This window comes from Arachis ipaensis, chromosome B01, assembly GCF_000816755.2.
Source record: "Arachis ipaensis cultivar K30076 chromosome B01, Araip1.1, whole genome shotgun sequence".
NCBI classification, from domain to species: Eukaryota; Viridiplantae; Streptophyta; class Magnoliopsida; order Fabales; family Fabaceae; genus Arachis; species Arachis ipaensis.
Genome location: NC_029785.2, coordinates 40,163,828 through 40,179,092, shown reverse-complemented (window position 1 = coordinate 40,179,092; position 15,265 = coordinate 40,163,828). Strand labels below are relative to the sequence as shown.

Here is a 15,265-nt window from a genome sequence, read left to right as displayed (position 1 = left end):
TCGGGTATTTTCTGGCTGAAATTGAGGGACCTGAGCAAAAATCTAATTCAGAGGCTGAGAAAGGACTGCAGATGCTGTTGGATTCTGACCCTTCTGAAGTCGAAGTGAATTTGCTCGAGCTACAAAAGCCCAATTGGCACGTCCTCAATTGCGTTGGAAAGTAGACATCTTGGGCTTTCCAGAAATATATAATAGTCCATACTTTGCCCGATATTTGATGGCCTAAACTGGCGTTAAACGCCATCCAGAGACCTTTTTCTGGCATAAAACGCCAGAACTGGCACACTTCTTGGCGTTAAATGCCCATTTTGGCACCCAGGGTGGTGTTTAACTCCAACTTGAGGCATATGCACGTGAAAGCTTGAAAGCTCAGCCCAAACACTCACCAAGTGGGTCCTGGAAGTGGATTTCTGCACTATCTGCACTTATTTACTCATTTTTTGTAAACCTAAGTTACTAATCTAGTATAAAAACTACTTTTAGAGATTCATTTGGCAACTCATGACATTTTACATTTAACATTGTATCTTCTACAACATGAGTCTCTAAACCCCATAGGCGGGGGTGAGGAGCTCTGCTGTGTCTCAATGGATTAATGCAATTACTATTTTTTTTTCTATTCAACTACGCTTGATTCTGTTCTAAGATATTCACTCGAACCTCAATCTGGAGAAGATGATGATCCGTGACACTCATCATTATTCTCACATCTATGAACACGTGCCTGACAACCACTCCCGTTCTACTTGTGCTGAACGTAGTCATTGGGTGGCAGCTTGAGTGTGTATCTCTTGGGTCTCTGATTCATGGACCGAGTCCATGAAATCAGAACCTTCGTGGTATAGGCTAGAACCAATTGGCAGCATTCCTGGGATCCGGAAAGTCTAAACCTTGTCTGTGGTATTCCGAGTAGGATCTGGGAAGGGAAGACTGTGACGAGCTTCAAACTCACGAATGTTGGGCGCAGTGACAGTGTGCAAAAGGATAGAGAGATCCTATTCCGACACTAGTGAGAATCGACAGATGATTAGCCATGCGGTAGCTGTGCCTGGTATTTTTCATCCGAGACGAGAAAGCAGACAGTTGATTAGTCGTGTAGAGACTGTACTTGGACCATTTTCACTGAGAGGATCATACAGCCTGCCATGGAAGGAAGCCATGCGTGTTTGGAGAATAAGACAGTAGGAAAGCAGAGATTCAGATGACAGAGCATCTCCTGAACCTCAACCTGTTCCTCATTACTAAATCATAAGTATTATTTATTTTATGTTATTTACTTTTCATAAACAAAAATCATCTTTATCATTAATCTCCTGACTAAGATTTACAAGATAACCATAGCTTGCTTCAAGCCAACAATCTCCGTGGGATCGACCCTTACTCACGTAAGGTATTACTTGGACGACCCAGTGCACTTGCTGGTTAGTTGTGCGGAGTTGTGAAAAGTGTTATCACAATTTCGTGCACCAACTCCCTACTGCATGAGTGTGCAGGGCACTATATCTCTGGTGTGGTAGAAAAGGCTACATCCGGAAGGATGTGTCGGGTTGGCATTTACGGACCGACAAGTGATATCACGAGCCAATAGGACATGCATTCATCATATGCATCTCTTATGTGCTTGTTTGCTTTGATTACTTGAGTTTGCCTAATTGTGTAATATGCCTACTTGCTTCTTGAATTACTTGTTATATATGAATACTACCTGTGTTTTACTTGCTTGCATTAGTTGTGATTGTCTGGTGTTAAGGAGGTTAGGTAGGTGGTGGTGATGGGATCGCACGGAGGGTAGGTTGGTGAAGGCTGTGGGACAGCGGTGATTAGTTTTAGTTAGAAATTCCCTAAGTTTAGATAACCCTGTATATTGTTTATGGTCTTTATTTATTTATTTTTGATAAGCGTGGATATCTGTATCGGCGTGAAGTTCTAGGATTGCCTTTGGCGTCCAGGAACCTTACATCTTACATATTGGGCACTATTACCATACTGAGAACCTCCGGTTCTCATACCATATGCTGTTGTTGATTTTTCAGATGCAGGTCGTAATTCACCTCGGTGAGTTTGCGGACATGGTGACAGAGCAGAGTATGGTTCCTTCCTTGTTTACTTTTGTTGTAGTATTCTCTCACCATTTGTATATTTAACTTTGTTGCCTTAGAGGCTTTGTTTTCTAAAAACTCTGAGAGATAGGCTGTTGCTGTTTTAAAACTCTAAAACTATGTTGTATTAAGTTTGACTAGCCATCCTAAACTCTGCAAGCTGTGATTAGTTCTCTTTTGTATATTATACTTATATATATCTTGTTTACTTTAATTATTACCTTGTGTACCCTGGAGCTATCTACAAGGTTTTATATATATTATGTCTTTTCTATTCGTATCTATACGTTTAGTCTTCGTGTGTGAATGCTTCGCGTTTCGTGAATTCTGCTTTACGCAAATTGAGCTTTTATTCTTTCATCGGGCTTCTAGTTATATAAACTTTTGGACATATATTATATATTATAAGCTTTAGAACTGTCGTGGCTCATTGTTATTCTTTGCCTTACGGCTAGAGGTAAGGCTTAGGGCAACCGGATGTTACATTTAGTGGTATCAGAGTGGTTCGTCCTCGTGAGCCTGAGGGATGGACCGATTGTGCTTTGTTGCACACTCTGGGTCATTTTTCTTTCATGCTATTTATGTTATCTACTTGATATGCATAGCATGCTTATTTGTGAGTGCCTTTGGAGATAATTGAAGCACTGAGCTTGGGATATTGAGACTGATCACCTCGATATCAATTGTTTAGTGTGGAAAGGCAACCCGAATGGCAACTCACAGACGAGGTCAATCATGTTCACGGAGAGATAGTGAGTATGACTAGCCTAGTCAATGTGTTTCGAGCTCAACATGTTCAAGAGGACCAGTTCGTGGAGTTTGCGACATATCAGTTGATGGGTGCGGCTCAGCACTAGTGGCAACGGAAGTAATGACAGATGCTTTTGTGGTTTTTAACTTTGATTTTCAGTTTCTAACTGGTATGGGTTTGAATCATGTTGAAAAATTTTTTGAGATTTAGAATCATTTTCAAATTTGGTTTGGAACTTTGGTTAAATGATTTGGTTTTGAAACTAGGTCGAAACTCTTTGGTTAAATGATATGATTTAAAAGGGAAAGTGAGTTCTATGATTTTGTTAACTTGTGAATTTGGTTTGTAATTTAACTTATCAAAAGGGATTCAAATTGGAAGGTTCTGATTTAAGGATTTTAATAAATTTAGAAAAATCATGCTTGAAGTGATTGATTTACAAATAAATTATTTTTGACTCTTTTGAGAAAGTTTTAACAATGAACTCATTTAGATTGAACTTGTTTTAAAGGAAAAGTATTACAAAATTGGTATTTGGTTTAAAGGAAAAATTCCGAATTCTTAACGACGATAATCAGAGTGACACAACGGAAGGTGAGAGGGAACATTGACACGGTAAGATGAACGAGGATATATCACGCGGTTCGAATTTTTGAGGGCGAAAATTTTATTAGGAGGGGAGAATGTAAGAACCAGCTTAACCAATTTAGTAAAATAATAAATTTTTAAGTGCCCGGAGTAGATTCAAAATTTAGAAGTTTTAATTTGAAAATTTAAAGGTGAAATTTGATTTCAATGAATTTTTCTGAGTTGGAAAATGTATCTTTTTCGAAAAGTTTTTGTAAAAATGCGTACTTGGACTTAAGCCGGTAGTATCGACTCTAGTCTGTCTAGTACCGCGTATTTTGGAAAATAAGATTTTGAAAATTGATTTATTGTTTTGAAAAGATAAAAATAATTTAGAATCGAAAAATAGACGCTAATCTTAAAGGTCTTGGCCTAAAGTGGACCATACGGGCTAAAAGCGCTAACGGGTTGGACCGGGCCCAAACTGAGCCCAAGGTCCAACATACATATATGTGTTTAATGAGCTTTAAGCTCATTTTGAAGGGAAGAGAGAGAGAGAGAGAGAGAGAGAGAGAGAGCTTGGATAGGTGATGGTGGGGGGTGAAACCCCATTGTCACTATTCATCATCACCTTCCGGGAGCCATAACTTGAGCTACGGAACTCCGATTTACAAGCCGTTTATAGCCACGTGAAACTCTCATTGAGCTCTTCAATTCTAGCTAGGCATTGTTGGTAAGATATCTCAACTCACACTATAGTTTCCAGCCCTAGATTTTTGCATGTTTGGGTTATAGTTTTGAGTAGATTTTGTGGTTTTGGTTATTTAGGTGATCTCTAGAAGCGGGTAATTATCGGGCTTTGTCCCAATCACCGTTGGATAAGGTAAGGAACCTCTATATCCTTGTGTTTTGGTGTAGTGTGAGTTTTAGTTGATAATGCATGGTTATGTTGTATGTATGAAGCTTGTTTTTGGAGTTGGTGGTGGCTTTTGGTTTGGCTTTGGTGGTTTAGAGCTTGGTGGAAGCTTGTTGGAATCAAGTTTGGTGTTTGAGCATTTTGGGAATCGGCCAAGGTATGGTTTCAGTTTCTTTTATATAATATGTAATGTTTCTGGACATTTAGGCTAGTGGCCCTAAGATAGGTTGAAAGTGAATGTATTGGCTGGTTAAATGTGTGTATGTGTATTATGTGTGGTGGAATTGCTTTGGAGGTTGGACTATGAGTTGGTAATGATAAATGAGAAAATCAATGAATGTGATGGTTTGGAATGGTGAGAATCTGGTAAAATTGGTGTATGGATTGATAATTATTAAGTTTGTTGTGGATGATATTGGTTGATGTTGATAGGCGTTTATGAGGATTGTGAAAAAGTGAATATTGATAATGATTGCTAATGTTGAGTTTAATTGAAGAGAAGTATGAATATTGATGTTAATGAGGATTTGTATTAGATGTTGATGTTAATAAAGGTTGGGGATGGTGAAGTGTAGGTATTGGATTATTAATTATTGAGATTTGAGTCTTATAAGTGGATTTTGGTGGTTGAAATTGATGAAAGTATATGTTGTAGGTTTTGAAATGAATAGAAAGATAAATGGATGTGATTTAGATACATTAGGACTGATTTGGATATAGAACAATTGGTTATGTATTGGGAGTTTTCATAAAGTTGAGTTTTTAGTGTTTTTGGTAAAAATGGATTTTAGGCCAACTTTGGCGGATCATATCTTGAGCTACCGTTTTTGAAATTTATTGATTTTTGTATCAAATTAAAGACAATTCAAAGAGCTTTTAAAGGGTATAGATTTTGTGGAAATCGGAATTTTGTGGTGAAAGATATGATCGTCAGAAGTTGGTATCAGAAATCTGAAATTCTGTGATATTGCAGAATTTGAGATTTCTGGTTTTTATGTGCGCACGCAAACTCTGGTGTGCACGCTCACCTTGCAAAATTTGCAAGCTATGCGTACGCACAAACTCGTGCGCGCGCACACGCTGGGATTGGTAGTCTGTTCAGGCGGATCACACGTATCTGTGCGCATGTTTAAAATGAAAGCTTTTATCTTCTGTGCGTATGCACACATCTATGCGTATGCACGCTTCTTGAAAATCCTTTTGTGCGTGCGTACGCACAACCCTATTCTTACGCACACTGCCCTGTTTTTAATAAAAATCTTGTTTTTAACCGTTCACCTTTCCGGCAAGCTTGCAAACTTCCATAACACTTGTTTAAAACCTTTTCCAGTTTTCGGATCTTGAATCAAAGAAGTAAATAATAGAGGAATAAAAATGGTATTTTTAGTTATGAGTTTAGAGCCGGTGATATAGGTATGGAAGGTTTGTGTATTTTTCTAGCTTGAATTGGTGAAAGTTGAGTTGTGAAGTTTATGGTTGAAGAGATTATTCAAAAAAGAGAATGCTTGTGATGAATTTGAAAAGTGGAAACCAGTGATGGGATTGTTATGATGAATTGAGAACTTGGAAAGGAATGATGAAATTATTGGATTATATGGGAGTGTGCGGAGCCTATATCTCCGGCGTCGCAGATTTTTCTACTGCATAACTAGTTGTTGTTGAGAGTGTGTGGAGTCTATATCTCCAGCGTGGCAGATTTTTGCTGCATAACTAGTTGTTGTTGAGAGTGTGCGGGGCCTATATCCCTGGCATGGCAGATTTTTCTGCTGCATGAGTAGTTGTGGTTATTTCCTTCTCTGCTGCATGAAGTGTGCGGGGCCTATATCCCTGGCGTAGTAGACTCCCTACTGCATGAGTGTGCAGGGCACTATATCTCTGGCGTAGCAAATCCGCTGCTGCATGAGTGTGTAGGGCACTATATCTCTGGCGTGGCAGAAAAAGCTACATCCGGAAGGATGTGTCGGGTTGGCATTTACGGACCGACAAGTGATATCACGAGCCAATAGGACATGCATTTATCATATGCATCTCTTATGTGCTTGTTTGCTTTGATTACTTGAGTTTGCCTAATTGTGTAATATGCCTACTTGCTTCTTGAATTACTAGTTATATATGAATACTACCTGTGTTTTACTTGCTTGCATTAACTGTGATTGTCTGGTGCTGACGAGGTTAGGTAGGCGGTGGCGATGGGATCGCACGGAGGGTAGGTTGGTGAAGGCTGTGGGACAGCGGTGATTAATTTTAGTTAGAAATCCCCTAAGTTTAGATAACCCTGTATATTGTTTATGGTCTTTATTTATTTATTTTTTATAAGCGTGGATATCTGTATCGGTGTGAAGTTCTAAGATTGCCTTTGGCGTCCAGGAGCCTTACATCTTACATATTGGGCACTATTACAATACTGAGAACATCCGGTTCTCATACCATATGCTATTGTTGATTTTTAGATACAGGTCGTAATTCACCTCGGTGAGTTTGCGGACATGGTAATAGAGTGGAGTATGGTTCCTTCCTTGTTTACTTTTGTTGTAGTATTCTCTCACCTTTTGTATATTTAACTTTGTTGCTTTAGATGCTTTGTTTTCTGAAAACTCTGAGAGATAGGTTGTTGCTGTTTTAAAACTCCAAAACTCTGTTGTATTAAGTTTGACTAGTCGACCTAAATTCCACAGGCTGTGATTAGTCCTCTTTTGTATATTATACTTATATATATCTTGTTTACTTTAATTATTACCTTGTGTACCCTGGAGCTATCTACAAGGTTTTATATATATTATGTATTGTCTGTTCGTATCTATACGTTTAGTCTTCGTGTGTGAATGCTTCGCGTTTCGTGAATTCTGCTTTACGCAAATTGAGCTTTTATTCTTTATCGGGCTTCTAGTTATATAAACTTTTGGACATATATTATATATTATAAGCTTTAGAACTGTCGTGACTTGTTGTTATTCTTTGCCTTACGGCTAGAGGTAAGGCTTAGGGTAACGGGGTGTTACATCATGTGGCTGAGAGCGACGTTTCGTTTTTTTGAGGAGGTAGGGGACAAATCGACCCCTGTCAATTCCTCCAAATCCAACATGGCACTTCACTCTGAAAAAATGTTCATATCAGAGCTGGTAACTGCCACATAGGACATTTTTGTCAACTTTGTTCAAGGGATACGATGGAGGGGCCGCGATGGCTCACTTTAAGGGTAGGTGTCTTTTTTTAGCAGGGGTCGCCTTATCCTAATTTGAAATAGACAAGAACCGAGTTGGGTGTTCACTCTAGATATTCTTGATACCTCTAGAAAATTAAAAGTCCATCCTAATGAACTCATTAGAAACATACACAACTCGAAGAATAGAGAATGAAGCATTTTTTGTAAATATATATAAAAAAGGTAATAGATTTGCTGATTGTCTAGTGCACAAGAATCTAGATTTAAATTTTAGATTCTACTTTTGGAACACACTTCCCAAAAAAGTTGAGTATATTGTATGATGATGAACAAGGGATCTTTACGCCCCTACTAATTTATAATTAGTTTCCCTTTTGTGTTCTTTAGGACTTAGCCCCGTTTCTATACCAAAAAACAAATTCGCAAGAACATAGCATACTGTCAAAAATAATTTAAAATGGTCGAAAATAATTTAAAATGGTTCAATTAAGACTAAAAAAAAATATAAGATATATTTCTAAGATAAGTTTTTTGTGCATCACATTGTCTACTCTAGCTGATCTCAATGTCCAATGTGTAGAAGCATCGAAGAAAAAACTACTCCTTATCATAGTTATCAGAAGTGAACCGGTAATCAATTCGATCATATGACCGGGTCACTAGTTCAACTAGTGAATCACTAATTCACCCAATTAACCCAGTCATAATTAAAAAATATAAAATTATATCAATAAAATTAAAATAATGTCTTAAAATGCAAGTCTTTACAAACATTAATAATCTAATATCAATTTTTAAACATAACTAATGATCTAAAAAAAGATAATGAAGTAGTCTCTAGTACAAAATAATCTTGAGCTTTCCTTTTTGCACTTCTCAACATCTCCTCCCTTTCCATCCAAATGATACTTAAATCGATTAAGCCCACCTCCCCTAATAAGTTTGTCACAATATATGCACATCATAGTGAATTTTCCTGATTTTTTCACAATTTGTTTACAATTTGTTTTCAGCAACCAAAAATTTATCTAAATGAGTTTTTAAGCAACATAGCAACAACCACTAAAGTATTCAATTCAAACGTTATCATCCAGTAACAAAATTCAAGTATTCAACTCAAACATTATCCAGCAAGTTGTCAACTCAAAGTCTCAAACATTATCCAGCAACAAAAAAATTATCCAGCAAGTATTCAACTCTGTTATCCAGCAAGTATTCAAAGTTTTGAAGTTCAACAACTCTAAAAACCAAATAAAACAACAACAATTCTAAGTTTCTAACTCAAATTCTCTCCAGTTCAATAACTCTAAAATCAAATACAACAGCAACAACCACCAGATTCAACAACAATTCTAGTGAAAGAACATAATAGAAAACTTGAAGGGAGCTAACCCGATTGACTGGTTCCAACACTGCGATTGGCGCAACACAAGATGACGACGACCACGACCCGAGGGAGCAGCTGCTGCTTGACTGGTTCTGTCTACTTCTGCCGCCGATGAATCGAACGCAGGGGCACGGGACCGCGACGACGACCGAGATGAGGGAACGAGGTGAGAGACTAAGAGAGCGATGAAGTAAGGCCGTGAGAGATTGAGAGTGACGACTGTCGAGGTGAGAGGAGAGACGAGAGAGTGACGAGGTCAGGCGACGACGACCGAGATGAGGGAACGAGGTGAGAGACTAAGAGAGCGATGAAGTAAGGCCGTGAGAGACTGAGAGTGACGACTGTCGAGGTGAGAGGAGAGACGAGAGAATGACGAGGTCAGGTGAGGCCATGAGCCAGTGAGTGAAATGGAGAGAGCACAAAGACGAGGCTGGCTAGATTGGGGGGTTCCACTTGCACTCAGAGTCTGAGAGACTGCTAGGTTAGGGCTTCATTGAAAGGGAAAAAAGGGAAGTGTCTTAAACAACACCGTTTCAGGTAATAGAAAAGAAAAAAAAACGCCCTGGACCGAGTTAAATAAACTAGCCGGGTCACTAGGTTTCATGAAAACCCGTCGAGTTGAACCGGGTTCGACCAGATCCGATGCACAACCGGTTCAATGAGTGGCTCGGCCAGCCAGGTGACCAAGTCGGGCCGGGTCTGATGACTATGCTCCTTACCACATCTATAACTCCATACAACATAATAATATAAAATTATTTCCAATTAGTAGCAAACATGCCTCCTCATATAACATAAATTGCCACACCAACTGTGCACATTATTTATCAAATCTAAGAGAGTTTATACCATCCGTACAAGAGATCAAATCTCAAGGGAGCATAATTCCAAGGCAGGGCTAAATACTCCTCACTTATCCAAAAGGTAAATTACTATAAAATATGTTTCAAATCACAAGTTTTTGAAAGCTGAGTCGTGATGAGTTTCTTTTCGTGGGGTGAGTCTGGCCAGAAGTGCCTTGTTATGACAGTGCTCTGCATCGACGAAGTAAAAGTTGTCGTTAGCCTTAAATGACACAAAAGGCCTATTGGTCTGAGGTGGACGAATATCAGCAAACTTAATAGTCTTCGGAGTATAAGTTGCGAGCCACGTCATCATATCCACCTCAAAGCTGTCTGAGCCAGGCTGCCACCTCAGTTTGTGAACGTAAGGGCTAACGAACCAGTGAAGGGCAAAAGTGGTTGAAGCACTAAAGAATATTACAGATGATGCCACTGCGCCTTTCAGGATGACATTCATATCAGGGGATGTCATGAAGGTTATCACTGGACCCAATGATACTGAAAGGCAGCAAGTTGAGAGAGACAGAAGCTTCACTTTCTTTATGGTATTTGAGATTGGACCATAATAAACAACTCCAGCTTCCTTGTCATCTTCCTGGGATTGTCCTCCACTTCGGGGTCCAATGCTAATCTTATTGTCTTCCTCTGTAGTTGCAGATTGAGATGCCCATCTTATTTGGGTAGCTGCAAGTTGGGAGGAAGTTTTGCAAGTAGGATTTGCGTTGATGGGCCATCCATGTGTTGAGGACCGAAAATGATGAAGTGCTGAAGAATGGAAGCATGCAAATAAAAACATTAATACAGATATAAATTCATATGAACCCATCAGAAATCAGAAAGCATCTGACAAGGACCGCTCCATACACTACTACTGCAGAACAACCTAACTGATTTAGTTTAGATAAATTAGATGAACACTAAGACAAGCATCAATAAAGTGGAAATCGAACTATACGACTTTTCCGAACATTTGAAGCATAATATAAAAGGCATATTTTAGTTAGAACTTAACAGGTGAGAAGTTATTAAATCCACTACATTAGCAATCACTAATTCATATAATACAATATTTTTCCCTCTGTTATGCATGAATTAGCAGTTCTACTTTCTGCGACATACTACATTGCATTTTAGTCTTTTGATGAATATTATATTTGCTAGTGATTGGAGTTGAGAGGGATAACAAAAAGGACTGCAGAATTTCAGAAGGCTAGTGAAAAACTTGAGGGAATTTATTTTTCAGTAATCACATTAACACACACCCCATCATAACCAAAATCCCTATTTTCTTTCCATTCATTCTCTATTTTCTGATTTTCCATCACCTATTACCAGATCTTGGAAATCTTGGGATTTCTTTTAATTTCTAAAAAAAACTTTTTGAAAGGATATACCCTTTATTGATTTTTGGTGGTCTTAAGTGGGAAAAATAAAGTCACTTTTAAAATGTTTGGGACAACAAATAGGACATTGATATTTATCCAAACATTTGCAACAAAAATAATACTACATTTGTAATAAAGGAAGCAAAAATCAAGTTCTCAGCTGAGCATATTATAAATTGAAATGTCCAGAGATTTTCTTTAATTTCACTTCCATTCCTTCTTCCTTCAATACAGCACACAGATTTACCCCTTTCAATATAAACATTGTGCCAGCAATACTATAATTATTTTGCATAGACCAAGTAGACACACAAATATTATAACATACTCTTCAGCATTTCTAAGTTCTTTATCCTACTTTATTACATCTATCTTGTGACTAGAATACTAGATGTGTTTAGAACCCATTCTAAAAGCAGGATCAGGCATACTTGTAGATCTTTAGGAATTATTAGTTCTCAAAATAGCAAACAAACATGCCTTTAAAAGGTTCTAATGGCATGTGATATAATGATGTAATTTGGGAATCACAATATTAAATCTGTAGCAGAGAGCAAGACAACAATATAGCTCAGCAGCTCACAATTAATAATGATGACTTCTGTAAATTATATAGTTACATCATCATTTTCAAACTTGATAATAAAGTAATACCTAACAAGACATTCACAATTCATGCCCCAAATATGCCAAAAGGAACCAAGTCTAAAACATGTCCAACATAAGCAGATCCAAGGATTTAGGGTTGTGCATGGAAACATTCCTGATTGGAACCAAAATGTAGGCAAACCAAAACCAAATTTAAAAGCCAGTTCCCTTTTTTTAAAAAAAAAATAAAAGCAACTTAATTTAATAAACTGTTTTTTTTCTGCTGCAGATCATAATTTGTTTAGCTTGGTGTAGTTATTTTTGTTACCGGTTTTACTTGATAGAAAGAGTGAGTGCTATTTGCCAGCCAAAATCAGCTCGTAAAGCCACACAGTCAATGCTATGAAAACCACATAAGACTTTAAAGCATCCGGCGGGGAGAGGCCGAGATACACACACAGACACAGAGGTTCGGGGGGCGAAGAGCTTTCTCATTCAGTAAGCATGTCTACAGTTTTAAACTGGTTCAAAAATATTGAGATGTCATAAATCAGTTTTAAATTTGGTTCTGCTTCTACATGAAAACTAAATCATGCCAAACTCTATAAGTACAATTTTTTTTGGGAGAAAGGGGGGGAGGGGGGAATCTATCCCTCAAAAGCATATTTGTTTAGCAACATTTACAGTCACACACTATCAGGATTAAAAACAAAAAGACTTTCACATGGCCAAACAGATTCACAAGCTCAATCAGAGACAAAATTAGAACCAAAACAAGAAAACATCCAAATAATGAGAAATATCAACTACTGATATCAGCAAAAAGAAAATATGGATAAAATCCAAAGTACCAGGAACCCGCCGTGTAGAAAGTCGTCTGAGCAAATGTGTTTGACGAAACTGCTTTATCGAAACAAAATTCAATGACCTACGTGCAACTGAAAGTATATTCATTGGTCTTTTGGCTGCTGCTGCTCCTCTTTTAACAAAATTTCAGCTTCAAAAGGAGGTCTGCTGTTACTTTGCAAACCTTCCCAGTTTACAGAGGGAAAAATGTTACAATACTAATCACATGAATAATGCTACGAAAGATTGAATAAAGACAAAAATTGGAGCTTTTCTTTATTCTTTAACACAAAGTTGCGAGAACTGAAAGAATATAAATATCTAAATATATAAAGAAATTCACTGATTCAATGACAATAAAATTCAAAATTTTACTTCTCACATAATAATTTGCCTACTTTTCAACACATAAATTAAACATCAACTCGGAAATAAAATTTAGGATAAATTGCCAATCAAATTAAACCGCAAAAATCTCCATTTACTAATCAAATTAATGAAATGACGATAAACAAAAAAAATTCTCCAATTAAACAGCAAGTCAGCAACTCAACAAGAAGGCAGAAATTAGGATAAATCACTCATCAAATCCAAGAATCATGAAGCAAATTCAATGCAGAAATTGAGAATGCAAAATGTGATACCAGGGCCGCGAGGGTGGGCAGAGACGGGGCGAAGAGGCGAGCAAAGACGTAATCAGAGAGGAGAGCACAGAGGCGAGTAGAGACGCGAGATGAGAAGTTGAACGCAGTAGCGATGAAGGAGGAGAGGTCGAACGGAATAACGATATCGGCGGCAACTCTGGTGGAGTTCGAAGACAGAGAAGGAGCAGGAAGGATGATAGACTTCCTCTGTAGCGGCAACAATAGCCAAGGGTAGGGGAGTTGGGGTGAGTAATGATCTAGGGTTTTTTTAAAAGCAGTAAACACAAGGCTTTTCGAGCTTTACACTATAGCAAATTCGAGGAAAGAAAATGAATGAATAGAAAGAATGGAAAATTTTATTTTTTTTGGTTAAAAAAATGGAAAGGAAAAAAATTTTAGTGCGAGTCTCACTAAAAAAAAATTTATTATAAGTAAGCAAATAATAAAAAAATATTATTTTTTGTGTATTTATAATATTATCCATAGTTTTATTATTAGATTAAAAGACAAATAGGTCCCTGACCTTTTAAAACGGGAACATTTTCGTCCCTCAAGATTGGAAAATACATTTCGATCCCCTACGTTTTAAAATGGGAGACAATTATACCCTTCCGTCCGTTTTGGGCCAAAAACGGCAACGGACCCAGCTGACATGGAGGGGCACTGAATGACGTGGCCGTTACGCTCGCTGAGGTGGATTGGGACGAAATTTAAGTGGACAAATTAGTCCCTGAAGTGCCAAACGACGCCGTTGCCACCAGTGAGCCCTATTTCATCCAAACGCAAGGTGGAAGTCATGGCCGCTGCTTGTGCGATCGTCCATGATGAGCGAGGGGAGTTCTTCATGCACAAGACCTGGACGGGGATCTTCATCCACTGTTGCTGGAGCTTGTGATCGAGATGGGGTTGCGCCTTTATGCCATTCTTTACAAGTCAAGAACAGCATCCAATCCCAATAGAATATTTTTCGGGTGTCCATTCTTCAAGGTGAGCAATTATTTTTATAGTAGTTGGATGAGAGTGTTCTGTGTCTAATTATGGTGTTATCTGAAAAATTGCTCCAGGTTAAAGAACGGTGTTGCCGGTATTTTGTGTGGCTTGATGAACACTTGAAAAAAATTAGGGTCATGGAGTCTGAAGCATTGGGTGCTGTGGATGATGTTGGAGGTGTAGACATTGAAGATCATGTGGTGCGAAGTCAGGAATTGGAAGAAAAAATTCAACTGGTGCGAAGCCAGGAATTGGAGAAAAAAATGAAAGAGTTGGAGAGGAAACTGTTATGTATGGAGAAGGAGAAAAAAATGAGTATGTGGCACATTGCTTTGATTAGTGTAGTTTTTGTTGTTGCTGTATGTATCTTAAAGTGGTGAGGATGATGAGTTGATGTATAATGTTGATGATGTAATGAAAATTGTCATTGTTGGCTATTCAATGAAAATTGCCATTGTTGAACAAAAAATAAGGTAGTAATTCTGTGAATCAGCTATTATATAAGGTAGTAATTCTGCATATATTATGAGCAAAATATGAACAACAATGTATCTGTCTTAATCCAAAACATAAAGAAGTTTGCCACAAAATAACAAAACATCTGGTTGGATTTGCACTTGCTCGGGGCCTTCTGATTGTCTGCTTGGGTCTGAATTTGGAGGAAGTAGCTGGGGTTTTGGGTTGCCCCATTCTTGGCTGCTGGGATGGAGGCTTGAATGGAATTTGGACTGGAGCGGATGGTGTTGTTGCTGCAGCATTCTGGCTGATGACATGATTCTGCAAAAGTAACCAACTTATTCAGTTGTTCAAATGCATTGACATGAATAAAGTGATTGTGATTATGAGTGTATTATTTAGGGTGGGGGATGCTTACTGTAGACTTCTCTTGCACAGCATTATTTTCAGCCAAACTTTCAGTCTGTGTCTGGCTTTGATCCTATGCAACATAGATCAAACAAGGAAAGAACATGGACAAATTAGTCCTTAAAAAAAAGTTAATAGGACATCGTAACCACTGACAAAATTTAAAATGTACAGATCGATCCTAAACAATAGCAGGGATACCTCTGGTTGAGGGGCTGATTGT

General features: G+C 38.0%; 2 protein-coding genes across 3 annotated transcripts; one reads left to right on the top strand and one right to left on the bottom strand.

Moving 5' to 3' along the window:
• Nucleotides 9,674-13,478, bottom strand: LOC107629296. Of its 2 annotated transcripts, none has more exons than XM_016332061.2 (3): nucleotides 13,189-13,478; nucleotides 12,550-12,718; nucleotides 9,674-10,490 (listed from the first exon to the last, which is right to left on the bottom strand). In XM_016332061.2, exons 2-3 carry the CDS (start codon nucleotides 12,650-12,652, stop codon nucleotides 9,835-9,837), a joined length of 759 nt encoding a protein of 252 aa, XP_016187547.1. In that variant the 5' UTR covers nucleotides 12,653-12,718; nucleotides 13,189-13,478; the 3' UTR covers nucleotides 9,674-9,834. The 2 variants fall into 2 exon arrangements, with proteins under 2 accessions (XP_016187547.1, XP_016187539.1); XM_016332053.2 differs by having other exon boundaries at nucleotides 12,550-12,728; nucleotides 13,189-13,476.
• Nucleotides 14,089-14,558, top strand: LOC107605908 (uncharacterized protein At4g04775-like). Its single transcript, XM_016307859.1, has 2 exons — nucleotides 14,089-14,175; nucleotides 14,253-14,558. The coding sequence occupies exons 1-2, from the start codon at nucleotides 14,089-14,091 to the stop codon at nucleotides 14,556-14,558; spliced, it is 393 nt and encodes a 130-aa protein (XP_016163345.1).

Excerpts from the sequence above, each read along its gene's own strand:
- LOC107629296 (XM_016332061.2), bottom strand. The coding sequence starts at position 12,652 with ATGAATATACTTTCAGTTGCACGTAGGTCATTGAATTTTGTTTCGATA. Across the intron at positions 10,491-12,549 it reads TTCTACACGGCGGGTTCCTG|CACTTCATCATTTTCGGTCC; the intron begins GTACTTTGGATT and ends TCCATTCTTCAG.
- LOC107605908 (XM_016307859.1), top strand. The coding sequence starts at position 14,089 with ATGGGGTTGCGCCTTTATGCCATTCTTTACAAGTCAAGAACAGCATCC. Across the intron at positions 14,176-14,252 it reads TCGGGTGTCCATTCTTCAAG|GTTAAAGAACGGTGTTGCCG; the intron begins GTGAGCAATTAT and ends AAATTGCTCCAG.